Genomic DNA, 26,722 nt, shown 5'->3' on the forward strand with positions numbered 1-26,722 from the left:
GCAGAGAGACATGAATATGCGACAAATTTGACAAAAAATCTCTCTTCTGCTGAAATGCCGTAATAGCGGACGTAAAACTCGTAAGACATAGATATTGACAAATGTGGTCGATAGAGACGCGTCAGCACGAATGCATTCATCAACTATGGGTTACAATATAACGCATAAAACCCTCCGTGTAATTTTCATTTACAAAATTACAGAATTAGTGCCACATATTTTCATTGTCGGAAAATAAATATTCTTGCATTACCGAGAAGTTACGAGAACCGCTTTCAAACTCCAGTCCGTGGGTTTGTTGTTATTTCAATGTGGTAATATTGTAATCTAGAAATATAGGACATATAGCTGAAAGTGTCCTTTACATTATATAGAATTATTAAATTAAACGTCGGAAACAACACATCCCGACATTGAATCATGGCTTATACTGGATTTAATTTTAAAAAACTGATTTGGTTTAAAATGTCATTTTATGAAAGATCTCTTTAAAAACTAAGTAAATACAGTTCTATTACACAACAAACTCATTTAAAATAAAATATTCTTTAAATTGATATCCGTTTATTTCATTCAGAAGACTAACTAAAATTAATGACTATATCATAATTATATGTATACGAATGTATAGCTTCTGAAATAAATAAATAAATAAATAAATAAATAAATAAGAAAAATGAAGCAATCGGTTATATCGTGAATTGCTATGATTTCTTTTTAAATATTTTTTATGCTTATTTACCTTAAAAGATCGTCTGATATTGCAGATACTTTCATTCAACACATAATAAACATTGCTCCTTGAATATATAGTCAGTTCTGAAATTTTAAAGACTAACCATAAATGTACAGTAACCTGTTGGGGAAACAGGGACTTGAGAATTTGATACAGTCTACATGTATCTGGACCTTCCCTAGTGTGTATAGCACATTTTGAGACGTTTTCGGGGGCTTGATTTAAATTCGGTAAAAATGACACCCCCGGTGTTCATATATGCTGTATATCGCTATTGCGATCAGAAAACATTTAAGTCAAGACGAGTTATCTCCCCTGAATAAACAGCATCAAACGACATATGCATTACAAAATTATTCTCTAGTTAAATATCGATATTGTTAAACATACATGATGGTGTCAACATATAATATTTTTTTGGTCATAAGTTATTATTTATTTCACAAATAATTGAATGTTAAATTTCGTTTCGAGTTTCCTAAATTCCGATAAAATTGTTCATTTCCGTTTCCGGTCGTGAAAGAAGATGGAGGACAGAATCGTTCAAGAGTTGGAACAAGTCACACAAATTGTGTTGGTGGGTTTGAACCGTATGGTATTAAGTTAAACCTAATGAAATGTTCAAATATCACACATAAGCTTTCAGTATGCGAGTTTCACCCACACATGATTGTGGTTCTATGGCGGTGATAATCATACGATAAAGACAACAGAGTCCACTCCTTAGGTTTCCATGCTGAATTAGGCAGCTTGAGACGGAATGTAACCCGAAAACTGAATCATGTACAGTACATTACCGAAATGACAAAAAGCCTGATTGTATATGTTATACAGTCGATACACAACCTATTCATAAATGAAACTTAAATATCCAACTCGACATTATAGAAATAGAGCTTAAAAAAACCGAATTCAAACCTCATCAATGGGAATATTAGGATTTATTAGGAAGCAACAATTCTTCAGTTATCGAGCTGTTGACCTCTGGAACAGTCTTCCCTGCCACATCATCAATGCAGGAAATGTTTTCCAATTTGAAACATGTTATACGAATATTGGAACAATACTTGTTTTATATTTAGAAACAATAATCCATAATATAACGATACAATAAAAATAAACGTTTATTACAAAACATGATCATTGCTGTTTGAGTTTTTTGAAAATTGCACATTGGCTGATACTAACAGAAAAAACTGGTTCCCATTGTGGCAGGATTAAATTGTAAATAATGTACGTAGTGATATTGTCGCCTTCTAGCTTTGCACCATGGGGAATTTCCCTTTAGCTCAGTCATGATCAGTAGAGTGATGGGCCAGTAAGCTGAGGGTATCTGGTTCTATCCCTGGTGGAGACACACTACTCTCTTTCCTGTTACATTTTGTGCCGTTGCCCACTCCAAGTGCAAGCTATAGGAGAATGAGAGGATTTGTTGGAGATAGAACCTGGGTTGTGTGTTTGGGTGCGAACACATTTGAAAGGGGGGAGTAGTGTGGAAGGTTTTAATTGTAAATAATGTTTATACAGTGATATTGTTGCCTTCTAGCTTCGTGCTAGGTGGAATTTCCCATTAGCTCAGTCAGTAGAGTGGCGGGCCAGTAAGCCGACGGTCGCTAGTTCGATTCCTGTTGGAGGCAGACTATTTCTTTCCTGTTACATCATCAATAATCTAAAACATGACAGTTGAAACTGAGGCCATAATATCATTGCCATTGAATTCTGAGTGATTGTGTATATGTATGTGTGGTCTGCTATATATTGCTCTATAAAGGTTTTAACAATATGTTCCATGAAGGGTCCTGCAATATATATTATACATAGCTATATTAAAAGTAACTCAGGTGAACCTTATGGGTCGTGCTTAATATGGTTTGGGACCTTTCAACTATATACATCACAACCAGCAATTATAAATTTTAAGTGCAATGCTGGAAAAGAATTACCACAATCAGTCAATTGCAATTTTGAAGTCTACATTACGGTCAGTTAAGCTTATCTACAAATAAAGATGTGAACACTATGTTAGTATGATACTTAATTCATTATTGTGCTACATTTTAATTGACTAATGTGGGTAATAAAATGACATTTTTTTCACTTGAATTTTATTGCATTAAAGGCTCCTCCAAACATTGTGACACCAGATGCGCGCCATGCTGCAGAAAATGTCATTATGGAGTTTCGGAAGACAAAGATGCCGTATAAATTATGCAGATACATTCTTGGTAGGCAGCCGTTGTTTGTTTGAATGCAGCACTATATCTGATATGTTTAGGTTGTCAATATATTTCTTCATAAAAAGATAAAAGTAAGTAATTGATCCTAGTAAATCAGACATTGTTGGTAATGCTATTGTTCATCAATTTATATATTTTGTTTATATATTTATTTTCACCACTTCCTCAATTTCTGGTTGATTTTTATTTTAATGTTTTCAAATAGAAAACAGCAAGTGTGACTATGTCCTGTTCCAAGCAGCCACTACAATAAAGGAGGGTGTCATTAGAGAATGGTCCATCCTCAGCTCCGAGGATGTGGAATCCTTACGCTCATTCTTACTTCGCTTCATCACTCAAAATATAACGTTAGTACTGAAGTTAGTTATTGTATCATCAAGATAATGAAATACATGTATCAGTTTATGGAAATTTGGGAACATAATTGAAAAATAACTCATTAATTATAGAGTTGTATAAATCAAGTCACCATTGCGGGGGGGGGGGGAACCCATTAAAATAGATTAATGTTTATATTGTGGATATTTGCATATAACAAACAAGATAGGGTCACAGGGTTAAGTATACTGACAATATATGATGTTAAGTATACTGACAATATATGATGTTAAGTATACTGACAAAAAATGTTAAGTATACTGACAATATATGTTAAGTGTACTGACAATATATGTTAAGTATACTGACAATATATGTTAATTATACTGACAATATATGGTGTTAAGTATACTGACAATATATGGTGTTAAGTATACTGACAATATATGGTGTTAAGCATACTGATTATATTATATGGTGTAAAGTATACAGACAACATATGGTGGAAGTCTTTTTGTAACATTGATTCTGGTAGGATATTTGTGTAGAACCGGTATTGATGCAACTTATTGAAACAGGATTTAGAAAGAATATTTATGCAAAAGTATTGATGAAATATTTTATGTCAGGATATTCATGTAATTGATTGATTGTATTTGTATTAAAGTTATTAAATCTATTGTAACAGGATACAGAGCTATGTGAGAGAGCAGATCCTCCAAACTGTGGCTGTAGTACTGAAGCGCGGTACCTTGGAGGATCTCAAGGGGGCCAGCAGGAACAGTCTCTTCCAGGACGTCACTCACCTCGTCAGTAGTGGCAACGTCACCATGGTAACTAGACAATTTAAAGTCATATACCCTACTTTTATTCCATTTTAATTTTCTACTGTAAATTATTCATCTCATGTTTCGTAACTTACCAACTGTTTCTTTAAAGTTACCATTAAATCCATTACTTACTTGAATGTATCACTAATATGAACACATTTGAATGCTCTATTATCAACCATACATGTTACTACAGCAACTGGTGGCATGCTCCATGCTGACAGCATTACTGAATGAATACTCCAGCTCCAGCAGAACTAGCAGTGTGGGATTTACCTGGGAGTTTCACACTCGCTGCAAGCGGGCATTTGAGGTAATACATGTTGATTACTACATTTGAAATGAACAACCACATTTAAGAGTATAGACTACACAATGATGCGAGTCCCAATTACCATTTATTAAATTGAAGTCCGCAGTAGAAATATTTTAGGGAAGATATCATAGGATATAGGCTTTTCAGGAGTTTCTTCTGTCATATATTCTAATTTTACAAAATTATTGAAAAAATAATGCGGCTTATGTTGAGTGTTTTTTTTTATTTACAGGAGTCTGACTTAAAGAGGGTATTGCTCTTTGCGCTACAAGTACTGAATGAGTTAGAAAAACAACCGAGTCCTCTGCCCCGAGAGGCCATGGCTGTCCTCAACAGAATGCTTTCAATCTCTGAACAAGTTCTGTGCTGGGAGTTTGTACCCAAAGGTCAGTGTTATATTGTGTGTAGCCAAAGGGCAGTGTTATATTGTGTGTAACTATTGTACCCAAAGGTCAGTGTTATATTGTGTGTAGCCAAAGGGCAGTGTTATATTGTGTGTAGCTATTGTACCCAAAAGTCAGTGTTTTGTTGTGTGTAGATATTGTACCCAAAGGTCAGTGCTATATTGTGTGTAGTTTTTGTACCCAAAGGTCAGTGTTATATTGTGTGTAGCTATTGTACCCAAAGGTCAGTGTTATATTGTGTGTAGCCAAAGGTCAGTGTTATATTGTGTGTAGCTATTGTACCCAAAGGTCAGTGTTCTATTGTGTGTAGCTATTGTACCCAAAGGTCAGTGTTATATTGTGTGTAGCTATTGTACCCAAAGGTCAGTGATATATTGTGTGTAGCCAAAGGTCAGTGTTATATTGTGTGTAGTTTTTGTACCCAAAGGTCAGTGTTCTATTGTGTGTAGCTATTGTACCCAAAGGTCAGTGATATATTGTGTGTAGCTGTTGTACCCAAAGGTCAGTGTTATATTGTGTGTAGCCAAAGGTCAGTGTTATATTGTGTGTAACTATATTGTACCCAAAGGTCAGTGTTATATTGTGTGTAACTATATTGTACCCAAAGGTCAGTGTTATATTGTGTGTAGCCAAAGGGCAGTGTTATATTGTGTGTAACTATTGTACCCAAAGGTCAGTGATATATTGTGTGTAGCTGTTGTACCCAAAGGTCAGTGTTCTATTGTGTGTAGCTATTGTACCCAAAGGTCAGTGATATATTGTGTGTAGCTGTTGTACCCAAAGGTCAGTGTTATATTGTGTGTAGCCAAAGGTCAGTGTTATATTGTGTGTAACTATATTGTACCCAAAGGTCAGTGTTATATTGTGTGTAACTATATTGTACCCAAAGGTCAGTGTTATATTGTGTGTAGCTATTGTACCCAAAAGTCAGTGTTTTGTTGTGTGTAGCTATTGTACCCAAAGGTCAGTGTTATATTGTGTGTAACTATTGTACCCAAAGGTCAGTGTTATATTGTGTGTACCCAAAGGTCAGTGATATATTGTGTGTAGCTGTTGTACCCAAAGGTCAGTGTTATATTGTGTGTAGCCAAAGGGCAGTGTTATATTGTGTGTAACTATTGTACCCAAAGGGCAGTGTTATATTGTGTGTAACTATTGTACCCAAAGGTCAGTGTTATATTGTGTGTAGCTATGTCACCATTTGTTTATTTACGGAATCAGGCAAGATTATGAGCTATCGGGTACAAATTAAGATAATTGGCAATTAAAACAAAAAGATAAAAATTACCTTATTTACCAAATTTTCAGTTTATTCTGGTGGTAACAAAACGAGCCGATTCGCATGAAAATAGAATAATATATGCATATATTATTGGACATGGTATGATTCATTTACAGAATTGATAAAACCAATCACCCCACTGGTCAGGACTGAATATGACAGAAAATCTACCTTTAATTGTGACATCCCTATACATTTTCACAGACATTCACGTCACAAAGTAGGGGAGTAATTCGTGAAGCCAGCTATCTGTACAGTAGATTCTGCTTCCATGTACAGCTGGTAGCTAAAAGTTTCAGCTTTGTAGTAATTGTTTTCAGTGTTTGATTTTAGACTGTACTACTATGTATCCTCCTGATGCCTACACCCTAGTAGATGAACTATAATTTTAAACACATGGACTCTCATGTCAATGAATAGAAATATAGGGAAGTTAAAAGAACATTTTTATGTACAACTTTCAAATGTGTAGACAGTCCTGATTAGACATGATATATTTACAGCTGCTAGGAGACATGTTGGATCTTTTGAGATGAGTCAGAACATTCCACTAAAGCCAAATGAAAAATGGAGAGACACATTAATGGACAAGACAGTATTAATTCTATTTTTCAAGGTGAGTAAAAAACTCTTTGTGTATAAAAAATGTTTGTTTTAGATTGATTTATAATAGGGTGGTGTAAATAGACAAAATTGTGAGATAAGATATTTAGTTGTGTATACAAGTTAGATATTATAGTTGTCCATGTTTTGTTTCCACACAGGTCCAGTTGTGTTAGGATAGACATTAGATATTTCAGTTGTCCATGTTTTGTTTCCACACAGGTCAAGTTGTGTTGGTAAAGACATTAGATATTTTAGTTGTCCATGTTTTGTTTCCACACAGGTCCACAGAAAGGTGAGACATAACTCGGAGATGGCCCACCACTCCATGCAGTGTCTAACACAGCTTGCCTCACTCAATGGAAACATCTTCGCTGACGACAAAGCACGCTGTGAATACCTGGCAACATTTATTGATGGATTTTTACAGCTAATTACAAGGTGTGTAATGTACCACAAGGTGTGTAGTGTATGACAAGGTGTGTAGTGTATGACAAGGTGTGTAGTGTATGGCAAGGTGTGTAATGTATGACAAGGTGTGTAGTGTATGACAAAGTGTGTAATGTATGACAAGGTGTGTAATGTATTACAAGGTGTGTAGTGTGTGACAAGGTGTGTAATGTATGACAAGGTGTGTAGTGTACAACAAGGTGTGTAGTGTACAACAAGGTGTGTAGTGTACAACAAGGTGTGTAATGTATGACAAGGTGTGTAATGTATGACAAGGTGTGTAGAGTATGACAAGGTGTGTAGTGTATGACAAGGTGTGTAGAGTATGACAAGGTGTGTAGTGTATGACAAGGTGTGTAGTGTATGACAAGGTGTGTAGTGTATTACAAGGTGTGTAGAGTATGACAAGGTGTGTAGTGTACCACAAGGTGTGTAGTGTATGACAAGGTGTGTAGTGTATGACAAGGTGTGTAATGTATGACAAGGTGTGTAGTGTATGACAAGGTGTGTAGTGTATGACAAGGTGTGTAATGTATGACAAAGTGTGTAGTGTATGACAAGGTGTGTAATGTATGACAAGGTGTGTAGTGTATGACAAGGTGTGTAGTGTACAACAAGGTGTGTAGTGTACCACTAGGTGTGTAGTGTATTACAAGGTGTGTAGTGTATGACAAGGTGTGTAGTGTATGACAAGGTGTGTAGTGTATGACAAGGTGTGTAGTGTATATGGTAAGGTGTTGCACATTGATACAAATGTTGTATGGACACTGACAGAATATCTTTGAAATCCTTGACATTGTTACCTAATATAAGTAGTAGCAATTTGTAGGAGTTGTAGTTTTTATGTTCTTTAACCAGAATTGTGTTTATATTGCTCTGTAATCATTCTCTTGTTTGTTTGTTACTTAGCATTGACCTTCAGGACTATGAAAACCTTGGAGTAGCTAACATCTTCAAAAACCTGGTGATGCAGTTCCCAATAGCATCTATGTTTGCATTACCAGAGAAAATGTTTGACCAGTTTTTAGAGGAGCTGACCAGGCTAAGCTGTACCATGGGTCAAGGAGCAGCTTTAGAGGAGGCAGTATGTAGTGTTCTTCATGTTTAGTACATGTATAGCTTTTATCAGTACAGCTCTTTATTGTCAGTACAGCTCTTTATTATCAGTACATCTCTTTGATATCAGTACAGCTCTTTTTTTGTCAGTACAGCTCTTTATTATCAGTACAGCTATCTAATATCAGTACAGCTCTTTATCATCAGTACAGCTCTTTTTTATCAGTACAGCTCTTTTTTATCAGTACAGCTCTTTACTGTCAGTACAGCTCTTTATTGTCAGTACAGCTCTTTTTTATCAGTACAGCTCTTTATCATCAGTACAGCTCTTTAATATCAATACAGCTCTTTATTGTCAGTACAGCTCTTTAATATCAGTACAGCTCTTTGATATCAGTACAGCTCTTTATTATCAGTACAGCTCTTTGATATCAGTACAGCTCTTTATTGTCAGTACAGCTCTTTATTGTCAGTACAGCTCTTTTTTATCAGTACAGCTCTTTATCATCAGTACAGCTCTTTAATATCAATACAGCTCTTTATTGTCAGTACAGCTCTTTAATATCAGTACAGCTCTTTGATATCAGTACAGCTCTTTATTATCAGTACAGCTCTTTGATATCAGTACAGCTCTTTATTGTCAGTACAGCTCTTTATTGTCAGTACAGCTCTTTTTTATCAGTACAGCTCTTTATCATCAGTACAGCTCTTTAATATCAGTACAGCTCTTTATTGTCAGTACAGCTCTTTAATATCAGTACAGCTCTTTGATATCAGTACAGCTCTTTATTATCAGTACAGCTCTTTGATATCAGTACAGCTCTTTATTGTCAGTACAGCTCTTTATTGTCAGTACAGCTCTTTTTTATCAGTACAGCTCTTTATCATCAGTACAGCTCTTTAATATCAATACAGCTCTTTATTGTCAGTACAGCTCTTTAATATCAGTACAGCTCTTTGATATCAGTACAGCTCTTTATTATCAGTACAGCTCTTTGATATCAGTACAGCTCTTTATTGTCAGTACAGCTCTTTATTGTCAGTACAGCTCTTTTTTATCAGTACAGCTCTTTATCATCAGTACAGCTCTTTAATATCAATACAGCTCTTTATTGTCAGTACAGCTCTTTAATATCAGTACAGCTCTTTGATATCAGTACAGCTCTTTATTATCAGTACAGCTCTTTGATATCAGTACAGCTCTTTGATATCAGTACCTCTTTTTTATCAGTACAGCTCTTTATTGTCAGTACAGCTCTTTATCATCAGTACAGCTATCTAATATCAGTACAGCTCTTTATCATCAGTACAGCTATCTAATATCAGTACAGCTCTTTATCATCAGTACAGCTCTTTATCATCAGTACAGCTCTTTATCATCAGTACAGCTCTTTATCATCAGTACAGCTATCTAATATCAGTACAGCTCTTTATTATCAGTACAGCTCTTTATCATCAGTACAGCTCTTTTTTTATCAGTACAGCTCTTTATCATCAGTACAGCTCTTTAATATCAGTACAGCTCTTTATTATCAGTACAGCCCTTTATTATCAGTACAGCCCTTTATTATCAGTACAGCCCTTTATTATCCGTACAGCCCTTTGATATCAGTACAGCTCTTTATTATCAGTACAGCCCTTTATTATCCGTACAGCCCTTTAATATCAGTACAGCTCTTTATTATCAGTACAGCCCTTTATTATCAGTACAGCCCTTTATTATCAGTACAGCCCTTTATTATCCGTACAGCCCTTTGATATCAGTACAGCCCTTTGATATCAGTACGGCTGTATAATATCGGTACAGCTCTTTATTGTCAGTACAGCTCTTTACTGTCAGTACAGCTCTTTTTTATCAGTACAGCTGTATAATATCAGTGCAGCTCTGTGATATTAGTACAGCTCTTGGTATTGTTTCACAAATTGAATATTTAAAACTTAGGAACTTCGTTTATCTGTTTCACAATTTTTGTGTGTGGATAATATAGCTGAGGGCTACATGTTTGTGTGGATAATATAGCTGAGGGTTACATTTTTGTGAGGATACTTTAGCTGATGGTTACATGTTTGTGTGGATAATATAGCTGATGGTTACATGTTTGTGTGGTTAATATAGCTGATGGTTACATGTTTGTGTGGATAGTATAGCTGAGGATTACATGTTTGTATGGATAATATAGCTGAGGGCTACATGTTGGTGTGGTTAATATAGCTGATGGTTACATGTTTGTGTGGATAATATAGCTGAGGGTTACATGTTGGTGTGGTTAGTATAGCTGAGGGTTACATGTTTGTGTAGTTAATATAGCTGAGGGTTACATGTTTGTGTGGATAATATAGCTGAGGGTTACATGTTGGTGTGGTTAATATAGCTGAGGGTTACATGTTTGTGTGGTTAATATAGCTGAAGGCTACATGTTTGTGTGGTTAATATAGCTGATGGTTACATGTTTGTGTGGATAATATAGCTGAGGGTTACATGTTGGTGTGGTTAATATAGCTGAGGGCTATATGTTTGTGTGGATAATATAGCTGAGGGTTACATGTTGGTGTGGATAATATAGCTGAGGGTTACATGTTTGTGTGGATAATATAGCTGAGGGTTACATGTTGGTGTGGTTAATATAGCTGAAGGCTACATGTTTGTGTGGTTAATATAGCTGAGGGTTACATGTTTGTGTGGTTAATATAGCTGAGGGTTACATGTTTGTGTGGATAATATAGCTGAAGGCTACATGTTTGTGTGGTTAATATAGCTGAGGGTTACATGTTGGTGTGGTTAATATAGCTGAGGGTTACATGTTTGTGAGGAAACTATAGCTGATGGTTACATGTTTGTGTGGATAATATAGCTGAGGGTTACATGTTGGTGTGGTTAATATAGCTGAGGGTTACATGTTTGTGTGGTTAATATAGCTGAGGGTTACATGTTTGTGTGGTTAATATAGCTGAAGGCTACATGTTGGTGTGGTTAATATAGCTGAGGGTTACATGTTTGTGTGGTTAATATAGCTGAGGGTTACATGTTTGTGTGGATAATATAGCTGAAGGCTACATGTTGGTGTGGTTAATATAGCTGAGGGTTACATGTTGGTGTGGTTAATATAGCTGAGGGTTACATGTTTGTGTGGTTAATATAGCTGAAGGCTACATGTTTGTGTGGTTAATATAGCTGAAGGCTACATGTTTGTGTGGTTAATATAGCTGAGGGTTACATGTTTGTGAGGAAACTATAGCTGATGGTTACATGTTTGTGTGGATAATATAGCTGAAGGCTACATGTTTGTGTGGTTAATATAGCTGAGGGTTACATGTTGGTGTGGTTAATATAGCTGAGGGTTACATGTTTGTGAGGAAACTATAGCTGATGGTTACATGTTTGTGTGGATAATATAGCTGAGGGTTACATGTTGGTGTGGTTAATATAGCTGAGGGTTACATGTTTGTGTGGTTAATATAGCTGAGGGTTACATGTTTGTGTGGTTAATATAGCTGAGGGTTACATGTTTGTGTAGTTAATATAGCTGAGGGTTACATGTTTGTGTGGATAATATAGCTGATGGTTACATGTTGGTGTGGATAATATAGCTGAGGGTTACATGTTTGTGTGGTTAATATAGCTGATGGTTACATGTTGGTGTGGATAATATAGCTGAGGGTTACATGTTTGTGTGGTTAATATAGCTGAGGGTTACATGTTTGTGTGGATAATATAGCTGAGGGTTACATGTTTGTGTGGTTAATATAGCTGAGGGTTACATGTTTGTGTAGTTAATATAGCTGAGGGCTACATGTTTGTGTAGTTAATATAGCTGAAGGCTACATGTTGGTGTGGTTAATATAGCTGAGGGTTACATGTTTGTGTGGTTAATATAGCTGAGGGTTACATGTTTGTGTAGTTAATATAGCTGAGGGTTACATGTTTGTGTGGTTAATATAGCTGAGGGTTACATGTTTGTGTAGTTAATATAGCTGAGGGCTACATGTTTGTGTGGATAATATAGCTGAGGGCTACATGTTTGTGTGGTTAATATAGCTGAGGGCTATATGTTGGTGTGGTTAATATAGCTGAGGGTTACATGTTTGTGTGGTTAATATAGCTGAGGGCTACATGTTTGTGTGGATAATATAGCTGAGGGTTACATGTTTGTGTGGATAATATAGCTGAGGGCTACATGTTGGTGTGGTTAATATAGCTGAGGGTTACATGTTTGTGTGGTTAATATAGCTGAGGGTTACATGTTTGTGTAGTTAATATAGCTGAGGGTTACATGTTTGTGTGGATAATATAGCTGAAGGCTACATGTTGGTGTGGTTAATATAGCTGAGGATTACATGTTGGTGTGGTTAGTATAGCTGAGGGTTACATTTTTGTGTTGATAATATAGCTGAGGGCTATATGTTTGTGTGGTTAGTATAGCTGAGGGTTACATGTTTGTGTAGTTAGTATAGCTGAGGGCTACATGTTGGTGTGGTTAGTATAGCTGAGGGCTACATGTTTGTGTGGTTAATATAGCTGAGGGCTACATGTTTGTGTGGATAATATAGCTGAGGGTTACATTTTTGTGAGGATAATATAGCTGAGGGTTACATGTTTGTGTGGTTAATATAGCTGAGGGTTACATGTTTGTGTTGATAATATAGCTGAGGGTATTGAAATGTAGTGAAATTCTTATCCTCCCTAGTACCACAAAGACGACACAATTCACATGGAGGCATATGAGAAGATGCTGGAAACTTGGATGGAGCTGATCTCTAAAATGAAGGATGTTTCCCTGGACAAATTACGACCACAGACTCAACAGGTGTTCAACTCGTACATCCAGTGTCATATCAGTGCCCCAGACGGTACCAGAACACGGGTAAGTACAAGCTGTACTGTATATCACAACTTTGTATGTTGTATAAGGACAATTTCTGATAAATCTTAGACTGTCAAGGGAGACACAAGTTTTTACTTAGCTTAATTCATTGAAATTTCTTATTGCCATTTCTTATATGACCCTAGCATAATCTACGTTAGACATGTTAGATAAAGCACCACTGTTTTCTCAATAAACCCTTAAGATTGGTGTAGCAATAAACTTGTGTAAGAAGAGAAATGATCTGATGTTAATGCTCAGTATGTTCAGCTTTAATGACTTTGTGATGAACTGCAGGAAGGGGTAGATTTGGTGTCAGATGAAGATGAGATTGACAGTGTTGAAGAAGATGATAGGGAGAGGTTTGCTGACCAGCTCTGTAGTATTGGTATATTTGGGCGGATGGTACCAGGACACAGCATTCCTAGCCTCTGTCGGTATGAATTCCTTTTGTAATAATATTAGAATATGAACAATGTTATTGATGGTTCAGTCTCTTGAGACTAAAACAATTTATCAGAATTTATGTACAACTGATAAGTTTTAGTCCATGAATTTCATTCCTATTTTTTTGTCCTACAATTGAGAAAACTGAGGTAATTGTTTATCATTTTAATATTTTAAATGGGAAGAAAATGAAGTTAGATTCAGCTGAAGAAGACAGCAAGACACTGAAATATTGCTCGGATTGGGAGATGTTTTCTGCAAAATTATTTACATATTTTCACATTGTGCCACAGGTTACTGGAGGATCGAGTTGCTAGGTTACATGGGCAACTGCAGAGACTGCAGCATCAGCAACAATCACATACACAGCCCCCTCCTATGGACCCTCACCTCACCATGTTGTATGAGGATATACACTGGATTATTTTAGTCACCAGTAAGTCTCCCCCATACCTACCCTTACACTGTCCCACTCTCACACACACAAGCCCCCTCCTATGGACCCTCACCTCACCATGTTGTATGAGGATATACACTGGATTATTTTAGTCACCAGTAAGTCTCCCCCATACCTACCCTTATATTGTCTCACTCTCACACACACACAGCCCCCTCCTATGGACCCTCACCTCACCATGTTGTATGAGGATATACACTGGATTATTTTAGTCACCAGTAAGTCTCCCCCATACCTACCCTTACACTGTCTCACTCTCACACACACAACCCCCTCTTATGGACCCTCACCATGTTGTATGAGGATATACACTGGAGAATTTTAATCACCAGTAAGTCCATCCCCTCCAGATGGACACCTTCACACATACAAACTCACCCCCTCAATCATGCAGCTTCTTGATCTCTGTCCTCTAGTGTATATAAAACCACACAGCAATTTTCTAGGATTCTCTACTCACACAAACACAGCACTGTCCTACAAACATTTTCATTCTCATCACCTTTTTATTGAAGTAACCTCACCCAGTTTTCAAGATTCTCATCTGGATGCACAGCTATCCATGCAGGTTACATGTCTAGTATATTTTGTTGTGTGTTAATTTGAATTTTCCCTTTCAGCTTATGTATTAACAGAGGAATCAGAAGGAGAGACCCCTATGATCCCGTCTGACATAATGGAGTATTCCATCAGCCAGTCAAAGACCGTAGACATTCCCACCACACTCAAGGTACTTGCTTCTCCTGGAGAGAGGGCAGACAGCATTCCAGGGGCAGACCATAACACCGACTTTGTTGTCAGGTAGGGTACTCATTATACCATTGTTTTGGGGTGATGATATCTGGTAAAGTAGAACGTATCAGAACGACTCAGGGGATACACATTATGTGACCCACTCAGGGGGATACACATTATGTGACTCACTCAGGAGATACACATTATGTGACCCACTCAGGGGATACACATTATGTGACCCACTCAGGGGGATACACATTATGTGACTCACTCAGGAGATACATATTATGTGACCCACTCAGGGGATACACATTATGTGACTCACTCAGGAGATACATATTATGTGACTCACTCAGGAGATACACATTATGTGACTCACTCAGGAGATACACATTATGTGACCCACTCAGGGGATACACATTATGTGACCCACTCAGGGGGATACACATTATGTGACCCACTCAGGGGATACACATTATGTGACCCACTCAGGGGATACACATTATGTGACTCACTCAGGAGATACATATTATGTGACCCACTCAGGGGATACACATTATGTGACCCACTCAGGAGATACATATTATGTGACCCACTCAGGAGATACACATTATGTGACCCACTCAGGGGATACACATTATGTGACCCACTCAGGGGGATACACATTATGTGACTCACTCAGGGGATACACATTATGTAACTCACTCAGGGGATACACATTATGTGACCCACTCAGGAGATACACATTATGTGACCCACTCAGGGGGATACACATTATGTGACCCACTCAGGGGATACACATTATATGACCCACTCAGGGGACACACATTATGTGACCCACTCAGGGGATACACATTATGTGACCCACTCAGGGGGATACACATTATGTGACCCACTCAGGGGATACACATTATGTGACCCACTTAGGAGATACATATTATGTGACCCACTCAGGGGGACACACATTATGTGACTCACTCAGGGGGACACACATTATGTGACCCACTCAGGGGGATACACATTATGTGACCCACTCAGGGGACACACATTATGTGACCCACTCAGGGGATACACATTATGTGACCCACTCAGGGGGATACACATTATGTAACCCACTCAGGGGATACACATTATGTGACCCACTCAGGGGGATACACATTATGTGACCCACTCAGGGGATACGCATTATGTGACCCACTCTGGGGGATACACATTATGTGACTCACTCTGGGGGATACACATTATGTGACCCACTCAGGGGATACACATTATGTGACCCACTCAGGGGGATACACATTATGTGACCCACTCAGGGGACACACATTATGTGACCCACTCAGGGGACACACATTATGTGACCCACTCAGGGGATACACATTATGTGACCCACTCAGGGGGATACACATTATGTGACCCACTCAGGGGGATACACATTATGTGACCCACTCTGGGGGATACACATTATGTGACTCCCTCAGGGGGATACACATTATGTGACCCACTCAGGGGGATACACATTATGTGACTCCCTCAGGGGGATACACATTATGTGACCCACTCAGGGGATACACATTATGTGACCGACTCAGGGGGATACACATGATGTGACCGACTCAGGGGGATACACATTATGTGACCCACTCAGGGGGATACACATTATGTGACCCACTCAGGGGGATACACATTATGTGACCCACTCAGGGGATACACATTATGTGACCCACTCAGGGGATACACATTATGTGACCCACTCAGGAGATACATATTATGTGACCCACTCAGGGGGATACACATTATGTGACCCACTCAGGGGATACACATTATGTGACCCACTCAGGAGATACATATTATGTGACCCACTCAGGGGATACACATTATGTGACCCACTCAGGAGATACATATTATGTGACCCACTCAGGAGATACACATTATGTGACCCACTCAGGGGATACACATTATGTGACCCACTCAGGGGGATACACATTATGTGACTCCCTCTGGGGATACACATTATGTGACCCACTCAGGAGATACACATTATGTGACCCACTCAGGAGATACACATTATGTGACCCACTCAGGGGGATATACATTATGTGACCCACTCAGGGGGATACACATTATGTGACCCACTCAGGGGGATACACATTATGTGACCCACTCAGGGGGATACACATTATGTGACTCACTCAGGGGATACACATTATGTAACTCACTCAGGGGATACACATTATGTGACCCACTCAGGAGATACACATTATGTGACCCACTCAGGGGATACACATTATGTGACCCACTCAGGGGATACACATTATGTGACCCACTCAGGGGGATACACATTATGTGACCCACTCAGGGGATACACATTATGTGACCCACTCAGGGGGATACACATTATGTGACCCACTCAGGGGATACACATTATGTGACCCACTCAGGGGACACACATTATGTGACCCACTCAGGGGATACACATTATGTGACCCACTTAGGAGATACATATTATGTGACCCACTCAGGGGGACACACATTATGTGACTCACTCAGGGGGACACACATTATGTGACCCACTCAGGGGGATACACATTATGTGACCCACTCAGGGGACACACATTATGTGACCCACTCAGGGGATACACATTATGTAACCCACTCAGGGGATACACATTATGTGACCCACTCAGGGGGATACACATTATGTGACCCACTCAGGGGATACGCATTATGTGACCCACTCTGGGGGATACACATTATGTGACTCACTCTGGGGGATACACATTATGTGACCCACTCAGGGGATACACATTATGTGACCCACTCAGGGGATACACATTATGTGACCCACTCAGGGGACACACATTATGTGACCCACTCAGGGGACACACATTATGTGACCCACTCAGGGGATACACATTATGTGACCCACTCTGGGGGATACACATTATGTGACCCACTCAGGGGGATACACATTATGTGACCCACTCTGGGGGATACACATTATGTGACCCACTCAGGGGGATACACATTATGTGACCCACTCAGGGGGACACACATTATGTGACCCACTCAGGGGGACACACATTATGTGACCCACTCAGGGGACACACATTATGTGACCCACTCAGGGGATACACATTATGTGACCCACTCAGGGGATACACATTATGTGACCCACTCAGGGGATACACATTATGTGACCCACTCTGGGGATACACATTATGTGACCCACTCAGGGGATACACATTATGTGACCCACTCAGGGGAATACACATTATGTGACCCACTCAGGGGATACACATTATGTCACCCACTCTGGGGGATACACATTATGTGACCCACTCAGGGGGATACACATTATGTGACCCACTCAGGGGGACACACATTATGTGACCCACTCAGGGGGACACACATTATGTGACCCACTCAGGGGACACACATTATGTGACCCACTCAGGGGATACACATTATGTGACCCACTCAGGGGATACACATTATGTGACCCACTCAGGGGATACACATTATGTGACCCACTCTGGGGATACACATTATGTGACCCACTCAGGGGATACACATTATGTGACCCACTCAGGGGAATACACATTATGTGACCCACTCAGGGGATACACATTATGTCACCCACTCTGGGGGATACACATTATGTGACCCACTCAGGGGGATACACATTATGTGACCCACTCAGGGGATACACATTATGTGACCCACTCTGGAGATACACATTATGTGACCCACTCAGGGGATACACATTATGTGACCCACTCAGGGGATACACATTATGTGACCCACTCAGTCCTCAGTGTATGATAATGTATATATCCAGTGTTACAGTCCTCGGTGTATGATAATGTATATATCCAGTGTTACAGTCCTCAGTGTATGATAATGTATATATCCAGTGTTACAGTCCTCGGTGTATGATAATGTATATATCCAGTGTTACAGTCCTCGGTGTATGATAATGTATATATCCAGTGTTACAGTCCTCAGTATATGATAATGTATATATCCAGTGTTACAGTCCTCGGTGTATGATAATGTATATATCCAGTGTTACAGTCCTCGGTGTATGATAATGTATATATCCAGTGTTACAGTCCTCGGTGTATTATAATGTATATATCCAGTGTTACAATCCTCCGTGTATTATAATGTATATATCCAGTGTTACAGTCCTCGGTGTATGATAGTGTATATATCCAGTGTTACAGTCCTCGGTGTATGATAATGTATATATCCAGTGTTACAGTCCTCGGTGTATTATAATGTATATATCCAGTGTTACAGTTAACTGTTCATTGTCGTGTCCTCCTTGTAGGTTGATATCCTCAGTATTACGCCTCTGTGAGGTAGAGAAGCGGGCACTTCAAGCTAAGATGACTTCATCACTGAGTCCACAAGTGAGCGCCAGTATGATGTGGTTTCTACGGCGATGGTCACAATGCTATCTCCTGCCAGATGAAAACTATTACTCACAGGTATGTAAGGCTGAGCAAGAAAGAACTTAACAGCAAATCTATAGAAAAAATGATTAATCTAGAAATTAATTCCACCTAGAAATTACTATGGTTATCAGAATTGATACATGCAAGAAATGAAGTAATTATTTGATGTTAAAATGTATGACCTTTGACCTTCAGACCCCAAAGCTTTCATACACTGGTAAAGTGAATCCCTTGGGCCCATGTGTAAGTACTGGTAGTTAGTGGGTACAGCATGCAGTCTGATACATGTGCTGAGGTGACTGCTAAGATCAAAAAGCTTACACCTTCGGAATCACAGAGGATCTAGCCACCATTGCTTTCCAGCATCATAACATGTAGCAGACATAGACTCATTATAGAATAATGCCTCTGCAGGTCACACCTCTATGCTGCTTTGTGTCATGTTTAATAACGTGTTGTATGGGAATGCTGTCATCATTAACCTTGTACCAAGTCCCTTTGTGTATTTATATTAACCTGGTCCTATAAGTAACACCCTGTTTTAGTGATACATTCTTTAACTTCTATATTCTACTTCCCTGACCATTGTACTGGGAGAACTCACCACCAGACAGTAATGTGTTTGTATTGTGTTAATTTTCAATGAGAATTTAACAGGGATATAAATGTTGCCAAGTAATATAGAAGTATAATTATTAATGTCAATATCCATGGTTACAGTATCTGTATATGTCATATATAAAGCATGAGGAAAGAAGTATGCATGACAAATGATGGTAAAAGCATGATATACATTATATATCTTAAAAAAATTATATATAAAGTAAGTATTCATGGAACAGACTGTTTCTATAGATACCCACTTATACCCTAATATGGTAGTCCAGACAAATTCATTAGGGTGTTAAACAATATGCTGATCTCCAAATCAAACCTACTATCTTTATCTTCATAATTCAAATGTTATATCTATGGAACATATGGACCATGATCTCAGACAGGTAATATCTATACAGTACAGTTTCCTATTCTATATCAGGTGACCCTGTACCTGTGTCTATATATAACCTCCTGACAGGTAATATCTATACAGTACAGTTTCCTATTCTGTATCAGGTGACCCCGTACCTGTGTCTATATATAACCTCCTGACAGGTAATATCTATACAGTACAGTTTCCTATTCTGTATCAGGTGACCTCGTACCTGTGTGTGTATATACCCTCCTGACAGGTAATATCTATACAGTACAGTTTCCTATTCTGTATCAGGTGACCCCGTACCTGTGTCTGTATATACCCTCCTGACAGGTAATATCTATACAGTACAGTTTCCTATTCTGTATCAGGTGACCCCGTACCTGTGTCTATATATAACCTCCTGACAGGTAATATCTATACAGTACAGTTTCCTATTCTGTATCAGGTGACCCCGTACCTGTGTCTGTATATAACCTCCTGACAGGTAATATCTATACAGTACAGTTTCCTATTCTGTATCAGGTGACCCCGTACCTGTGTCTATATATAACCTCCTGACAGGTAATATCTATACAGTACAGTTTCCTATTCTGTATCAGGTGACCCCATACCTGTGTCTATATATAACCTCCTGACAGGTAATATCTATACAGTACAGTTTCCTATTCTGTATCAGGTGACCCCGTACCTGTGTCTATATATAACCTCCTGACAGGTAATATCTATACAGTACAGTTTCCTATTCTGTATCAGGTGACACCGTACCTGTGTCTATATATAACCTCCTGACAGGTAATATCTATACAATACCATTTCCTATTCTGTATCAGGTGACACCGTACCTGTGTCTATATATAACCTCCTGACAGGTAATATCTATACAGTACAGTTTCCTATTCTGTATCAGGTGACACCGTACCTGTGTCTATATATAACCTCCTGACAGGTAATATCTATACAATACCATTTCCTATTCTGTATCAGGTGAGCCCGGCCATTTTGTCTGCATTTGGACGCGACTCTGAAGGTGCCCAGTGGACAGTACAGTTTCTACTTGAGAAGATCCTCAGCAACTTATCGTGTTGGTTAGGGGAGGCTGGCATATTAGAGGATACATTGTCTCTCCTCAACTCAATGGTGGACAACAGAATCAGGTAGAGAATATCGATTTATCAAAACAGAAACAATATATCATCTAGGCTCTAACATGTTAATAATTCCTGATGAAAGGTAAACATAGAGAATAAAGGGCATTCCCCTATTGTCATTGGGAGGGAGGAAAGTACTTTATATAGTTACAATATTATTGTTACATTAACTCTATCTTTAAAATGTTTACAACAGGGCTGAATATGTAACGAAGTGCAGTTTATTGTGGACGCTTGCCAAGCAGGAGGCTGAACACAAGCCGCCCCTCAGTCTGTTGCCATTCTCGTGTAAGAGGATGTTACTGCGGTCCCTTGTACAGGCAGGATCAGGGGTGGAGGAGAGCTGGAAGGACCAGTACTGGGCTTGTGTAAGTTCTCACTATGTATCAGTAGCCTCCCTTTATAACCACATCTCCCCTTATAAATATACCAGTAATCTCCCCTTACACCCATATCAGTAATCTCCCCTTATAAATATACCAGTTATCTCCCCTTACACCCATAACAGTAATCTCCCTTTATAACCACATCTCCCCTTATAAATATACCAGTAATCTCCCCTTATAAATATACCAGTAATCTCCCCTTACACCCATATCAGTAATCTCCCTTTATAACCACATCTCCCCTTACACCCATAACAGTAATCTCCCTTTATAACCACATCTGTGATCTCCCCTAACACCCATAACAGTAATCTCCCCTAACACCCATAACAGTAATCTCCCCTAACACCCATAACAGTAATCTCCCCTAACACCCATAACAGTAATCTCCCTTTATAACCACATCTGTGACCTCCCCTTATAAATATACCAGTAATCTCCCCTTACACCCATATCAGTAATCTCCCTTTATAACCACATCTGTGACCTCCCCTTACAACCATAACAGTAATCTCCCCTTTCACCCATATCAGTGATTTCTCCTTTACAACCATATCACTGATCTACTTTGACACCCATATTGGTAATCTTCTTTTACAATCATAACACTAATCTCCCCTTTATAACTTAATCAGTAATCTCCCCTTAAAACCATATCAGTAATCTCCCTTTTATAACTATACCAGTAATCTCCCCTTGAAACCATATCAGTAATTTGCCCTTATTACCATAACAGTAATTTCCCCTTATTACCATAACAATGATCTCCCCTTATTACCATAACAGTAATCTCCCCTTACAACCATGGTGATCTCAAGAGTTCAACAATTCATTTGTATCATATAATAGGTATCAATTTAAGGAGACAAAAAACAAGTGAAGGGTAACAGTAACATTTTTGTGTTCCAGGTACTCACTTCCATACACACCAGATTTTATGAGACAGTATGTCATGAACATTTTGCCAAGATGTCGTATGTAACCAGCATGAAGGACAGAATTATCGATCTGCTGGAGTGTCTGTGTGGTATTGCCCAGGGCGCACGTATCGATAACATGGAGCGTATCTTCAACTTCTTCCATCCTCTTATGACAGACTCTGTAAAACTTCTAGGTAAATATTGGGTCTAGCTTACGGGATCAGTATTATAATATTATGTTAAAATGTGTCGTTCCAGAGTTGTCTGGAGACAGTTTTTTTTAGGCTTTGTCTGATGCCTAATCCATTTGTAATAAATGCTATTATTTTTTCAATAACATTTGTTGAAATACGGATTGAAAATATAATGACAAAGAATTAAAGTAATTATATACACTCATCTGTACTTACATGATCACTGCTATTCCAGCAAGTCTAGTACTTACTTTAAAAACATGATCACTACTATTCCGGCAAGTCTAGTACTTACTTTAAAAACATGATCACTGCTATTCCAGCAAGTCTAGTACTTACTTTAAAAACATGATCACTGCTATTCCAGCAAGTCTAGTACTTACTTTAAAAACATGATCACTGCTATTCCAGCAAGTCTAGTACTTACTTTAAAACATGATCACTGCTATTCCGGCAAGTCTAGTACTTACTTTAAAAACATGATCACTGCTATTCCGGCTAATCTAGTACTTACTTTAAAACATGATCACTACTATTCCAGCAAGTCTAGTACTTACTTTAAAAACATGATCACTACTATTCCGCCAAGTATACGAAAGTATTTCCAAATAAATCACCTGTAAAGTATGTACAATGTACTACTTTTCCATTTAGTGATATCAAATAGAATTGAAGTAAGTAAAACAAGCTTATAATCAACACAAACAAAACTCATGCTTTGATGATAGTAGGTTATTTTAAAAACCATAGATAACTGTTACAGTTGATGAAAAAAATAGATATTGATACAGGAAACCGCCGGTTAGTTTGAACAAATCAAATAAATATTGGTAATCCTGTTCGAACTGTTTGAAATATAAAACTTAATTTAAAACTGTCCAAGTCAGCATCGCCAAAATTACGAAAGTTTGAATTATCCCAGTCAACATGGCAAACTGTTCGGCCCGCTAGGTATACTAGTTGCTTTAGCTTGAATGATACGAGATAATTTTTAACATGTTTTGCAGTTGATCAGAATTGATATAATTCTAGAATTACTTACATGTAACTGATTATCAACTCCGCTGCCTCCATGTCTACAGCGATCTGGTGCTGCCATTGTGAAGGCACCATAAACAGTACATGTGTATTGTGTAAAAGTCGAAATGTTCACAGCGTGGAAATCTCCGCGAAAATATCCACACACGAATATAATAACCCATGAAAATATTGGCATGCGAATATTTCCACTAAATAAACTAAATACTCTAAAATCCAAGACGCAAGTTCCTGATGGTAAACCATGTCGCCATTTGAATGTCATATCGTCTGTGATGTGTAACTTTGTCATGGTCGGTCAAGTGTTTGAGAAATGGCTATACATACTAATTTGAGTAATGAGTAAAATGTAGTATTTTGTCTTATTTAATGTTGATTGATCAACTTTCTTCATTTGTTTTACAATTTACAACCTGAGATATTTTCTATTGACAGACATGTACGTTAGTTTATGACCTTTTCTATTGACAGACGTTTACCATGGTTATGACCTTTTCTATTGACAGACGTTTACCATGGTTATGACCTTTTCTATTGACAGACGTTTACCATGGTTATGACCTTTTCTATTGACAGACGTTTACCATGATTATGAGGATGTCGTACAGCTGGTGATCAAGTTTTTCTCTGAGGCAGTTCAAGCAATGCTGTGTTATCTAGGCGAGGTAAGACAAATCTGGATTTCAGTAGCAACGATAAAGACAAGCTTGCTTAGATATTCTGAAAAGTATGGAGTCTGAAAATAAGATCATCCTCACCTTATACAGCATTACATCATCATAGTATACAGTGTTATATTGTCACATGGTACAAGGTGTTTTGTTCACTATTACAACTTGCAGCATTTAACGGCCTGTCACACTGAGTTGCACATTGAAATTGCTTTCATGCATAGTCATGCACACAATACACACTTCATTTTCATCTCATTCAGTTTTGTTAGTTTTATGTACGCTATCACAGTACAGCCAAGTTCGCCTGATAGTAATGTGCATGCACATTTTGTTTGCATTGGATTAGCATTTCATATACAGTAATATTCTGATCTCTTGGTACGTGCTATGAGTTGTGTATATTGGACATATACATAGCATACTTGCAGAATGAACAATTATCAATGTACATGAAAATGTATTGCACAAATTAGTAGGTCCTGTGATCAGGTATCACATTGTACTTATTTGGAACTTCGACAGATCCACAGATGACATACTAGTCAAACATACAGGGTACACTCAAGATTTGGTATAAATATGATGGGTCCTCATAGCAGGAGACAGTGGCCTATTTGATAAATCAGGAGTATGCTCATAATACGTTTGTCATTCTTCGGTCACTTTTACTGGGGATTGATGGGGATTTTCATTGTTGTTCTAGTCATAAGTAGAATCTCAAAAAATGATTTTTTAATTTTCAATTTTCAGAGGGATTCCAAGAAAATGTATGAACTTTGCCTGTCACTGACACAAACTTATTCAAAGCACAATATTGGTAAGCTGACGACTTAGCTAATGTAGTTTTGGTGAAAAATGTTCAATTTTAAATGTTCTGTATGATATGAAATATTTGTGGGTACTTTAATTCTGTCATGGTTTCAAGGTCCACTGATTATTGAACATCACCTTGTATACTGGGAGATATTTTAGGTACATTGTACGTGACACTAAAGAGCTAAAGCTTTGTGTTACTGACATAGATTTCCAAGTGAAAATATGGCACAATAAATATGTTTGGAAGTAGATTGAGGGCAAATTATAAAGCATAATTAAAAAAAAGGGTATAATCTGGGAAGTGAGATGGGAAAGGAAATTACACTGGGGACCATAGAGTTTATATGGGAAAGGAAATTACACTGGGGACCATAGAGTTTATATGGGAAAGGAAATTACACTGGGGACCATAGAGTTTATATGGGAAAGGAAATTACACCGGGGACTGTAGGGTTTATATGGGAAAGGAAATTACACTGGGGACCATAGAGTTTATATGGGAAAGGAAATTACACCGGGGACTGTAGGGTTTATATGGGAAAGGAAATTACACCGGGGACTGTAGGGTTTATATGGGAAAGGAAATTACACCGGGGACTGTAGGGTTTATATGGGAAAGGAAATTACACTGGGGACCATAGAGTTTATATGGGAAAGGAAATTACACTGGGGACCATAGAGTTTATATGGGAAAGGAAATTACACTGGGGACCATAGAGTTTATATGGGAAAGGAAATTACACCGGGGACTGTAGGGTTTATATGGGAAAGGAAATTACACCGGGGACTGTAGGGTTTATATGGGAAAGGAAATTACACCGGGGACTGTAGGGTTTATATGGGAAAGGAAATTACACCGGGGACTGTAGGGTTTATATGGGAAAGGAAATTACACCGGGGACTGAAGGGGTTTATATGGGAAAGGAAATTACACCGGGGACTGTAGGGTTTATATGGGAAAGGAAATTACACCGGGGACTGTAGGGTTTATATGGGAAAGGAAATTACACCGGGGACTGTAGGGTTTATATGGGAAAGGAAATTACACCGGGGACTGTAGGGTTTATATGGGAAAGGAAATTACACCGGGGACTGTAGGGTTTATATGGGAAAGGAAATTACACCGGGGACTGTAGGGTTTATATGGGAAAGGAAATTACACTGGGGACCATAGAGTTTATATGGGAAAGGAAATTACACTGGGAACCGTAGGTTTTATCTCAGGAAGTGAGATGGGAAAGGAAATTACACTGGGAACCGTAGGGTTTATATGGGAAAGGAAATTACACTGGGAACCGTAGGGTTTATATGGGAAAGGAAATTACACTGGGGACCGTAGGGTTTATATGGGAAAGGAAATTACACTGGAGACCA

The 26,722-nt window shown here is 38.4% G+C and overlaps 1 protein-coding gene across 5 annotated transcripts in view; it reads left to right on the plus strand.

Annotated features, from left to right (window-relative positions):
- Positions 1 to 1,227: 1,227 nt before the first annotated feature.
- Positions 1,228 to 26,722, plus strand: part of LOC117328090 (exportin-4-like) — a 36,476-nt gene continuing 10,981 nt past the window's right edge. For 4 of the 5 annotated variants that reach the window (XR_004532847.1, XR_004532846.1, XR_004532848.1 and 1 more), the window contains exons 1-20: positions 1,228 to 1,313; positions 2,856 to 2,961; positions 3,179 to 3,320; positions 3,980 to 4,124; positions 4,318 to 4,434; positions 4,670 to 4,823; positions 6,627 to 6,739; positions 7,010 to 7,167; positions 8,086 to 8,260; positions 12,918 to 13,094; positions 13,392 to 13,531; positions 13,835 to 13,977; positions 14,619 to 14,799; positions 19,067 to 19,226; positions 19,389 to 19,436; positions 21,157 to 21,326; positions 21,517 to 21,688; positions 22,616 to 22,820; positions 24,435 to 24,523; positions 25,283 to 25,349. Coding sequence is in view for 2 of the 5 variants with exons in the window: in XM_033885444.1 (XP_033741335.1) it covers positions 1,263 to 1,313; positions 2,856 to 2,961; positions 3,179 to 3,320; positions 3,980 to 4,124; positions 4,318 to 4,434; positions 4,670 to 4,823; positions 6,627 to 6,739; positions 7,010 to 7,167; positions 8,086 to 8,260; positions 12,918 to 13,094; positions 13,392 to 13,531; positions 13,835 to 13,977; positions 14,619 to 14,799; positions 19,067 to 19,226; positions 19,389 to 19,436; positions 21,157 to 21,326; positions 21,517 to 21,688; positions 22,616 to 22,820; positions 24,435 to 24,523; positions 25,283 to 25,349 (2,713 nt within the window). In the remaining 3 variants the exon portion in view is untranslated. The remainder of the gene's footprint in view (positions 1,314 to 2,855; positions 2,962 to 3,178; positions 3,321 to 3,979; positions 4,125 to 4,317; positions 4,435 to 4,669; positions 4,824 to 6,626; positions 6,740 to 7,009; positions 7,168 to 8,085; positions 8,261 to 12,917; positions 13,095 to 13,391; positions 13,532 to 13,834; positions 13,978 to 14,618; positions 14,800 to 19,066; positions 19,227 to 19,388; positions 19,437 to 21,156; positions 21,327 to 21,516; positions 21,689 to 22,615; positions 22,821 to 24,434; positions 24,524 to 25,282; positions 25,350 to 26,722) is intronic. The other variant, XM_033885445.1, reaches the window with a different exon arrangement.

Source organism: Pecten maximus, chromosome 5 (genome assembly GCF_902652985.1).
Source record: "Pecten maximus chromosome 5, xPecMax1.1, whole genome shotgun sequence".
NCBI classification, from domain to species: Eukaryota; Metazoa; Mollusca; class Bivalvia; order Pectinida; family Pectinidae; genus Pecten; species Pecten maximus.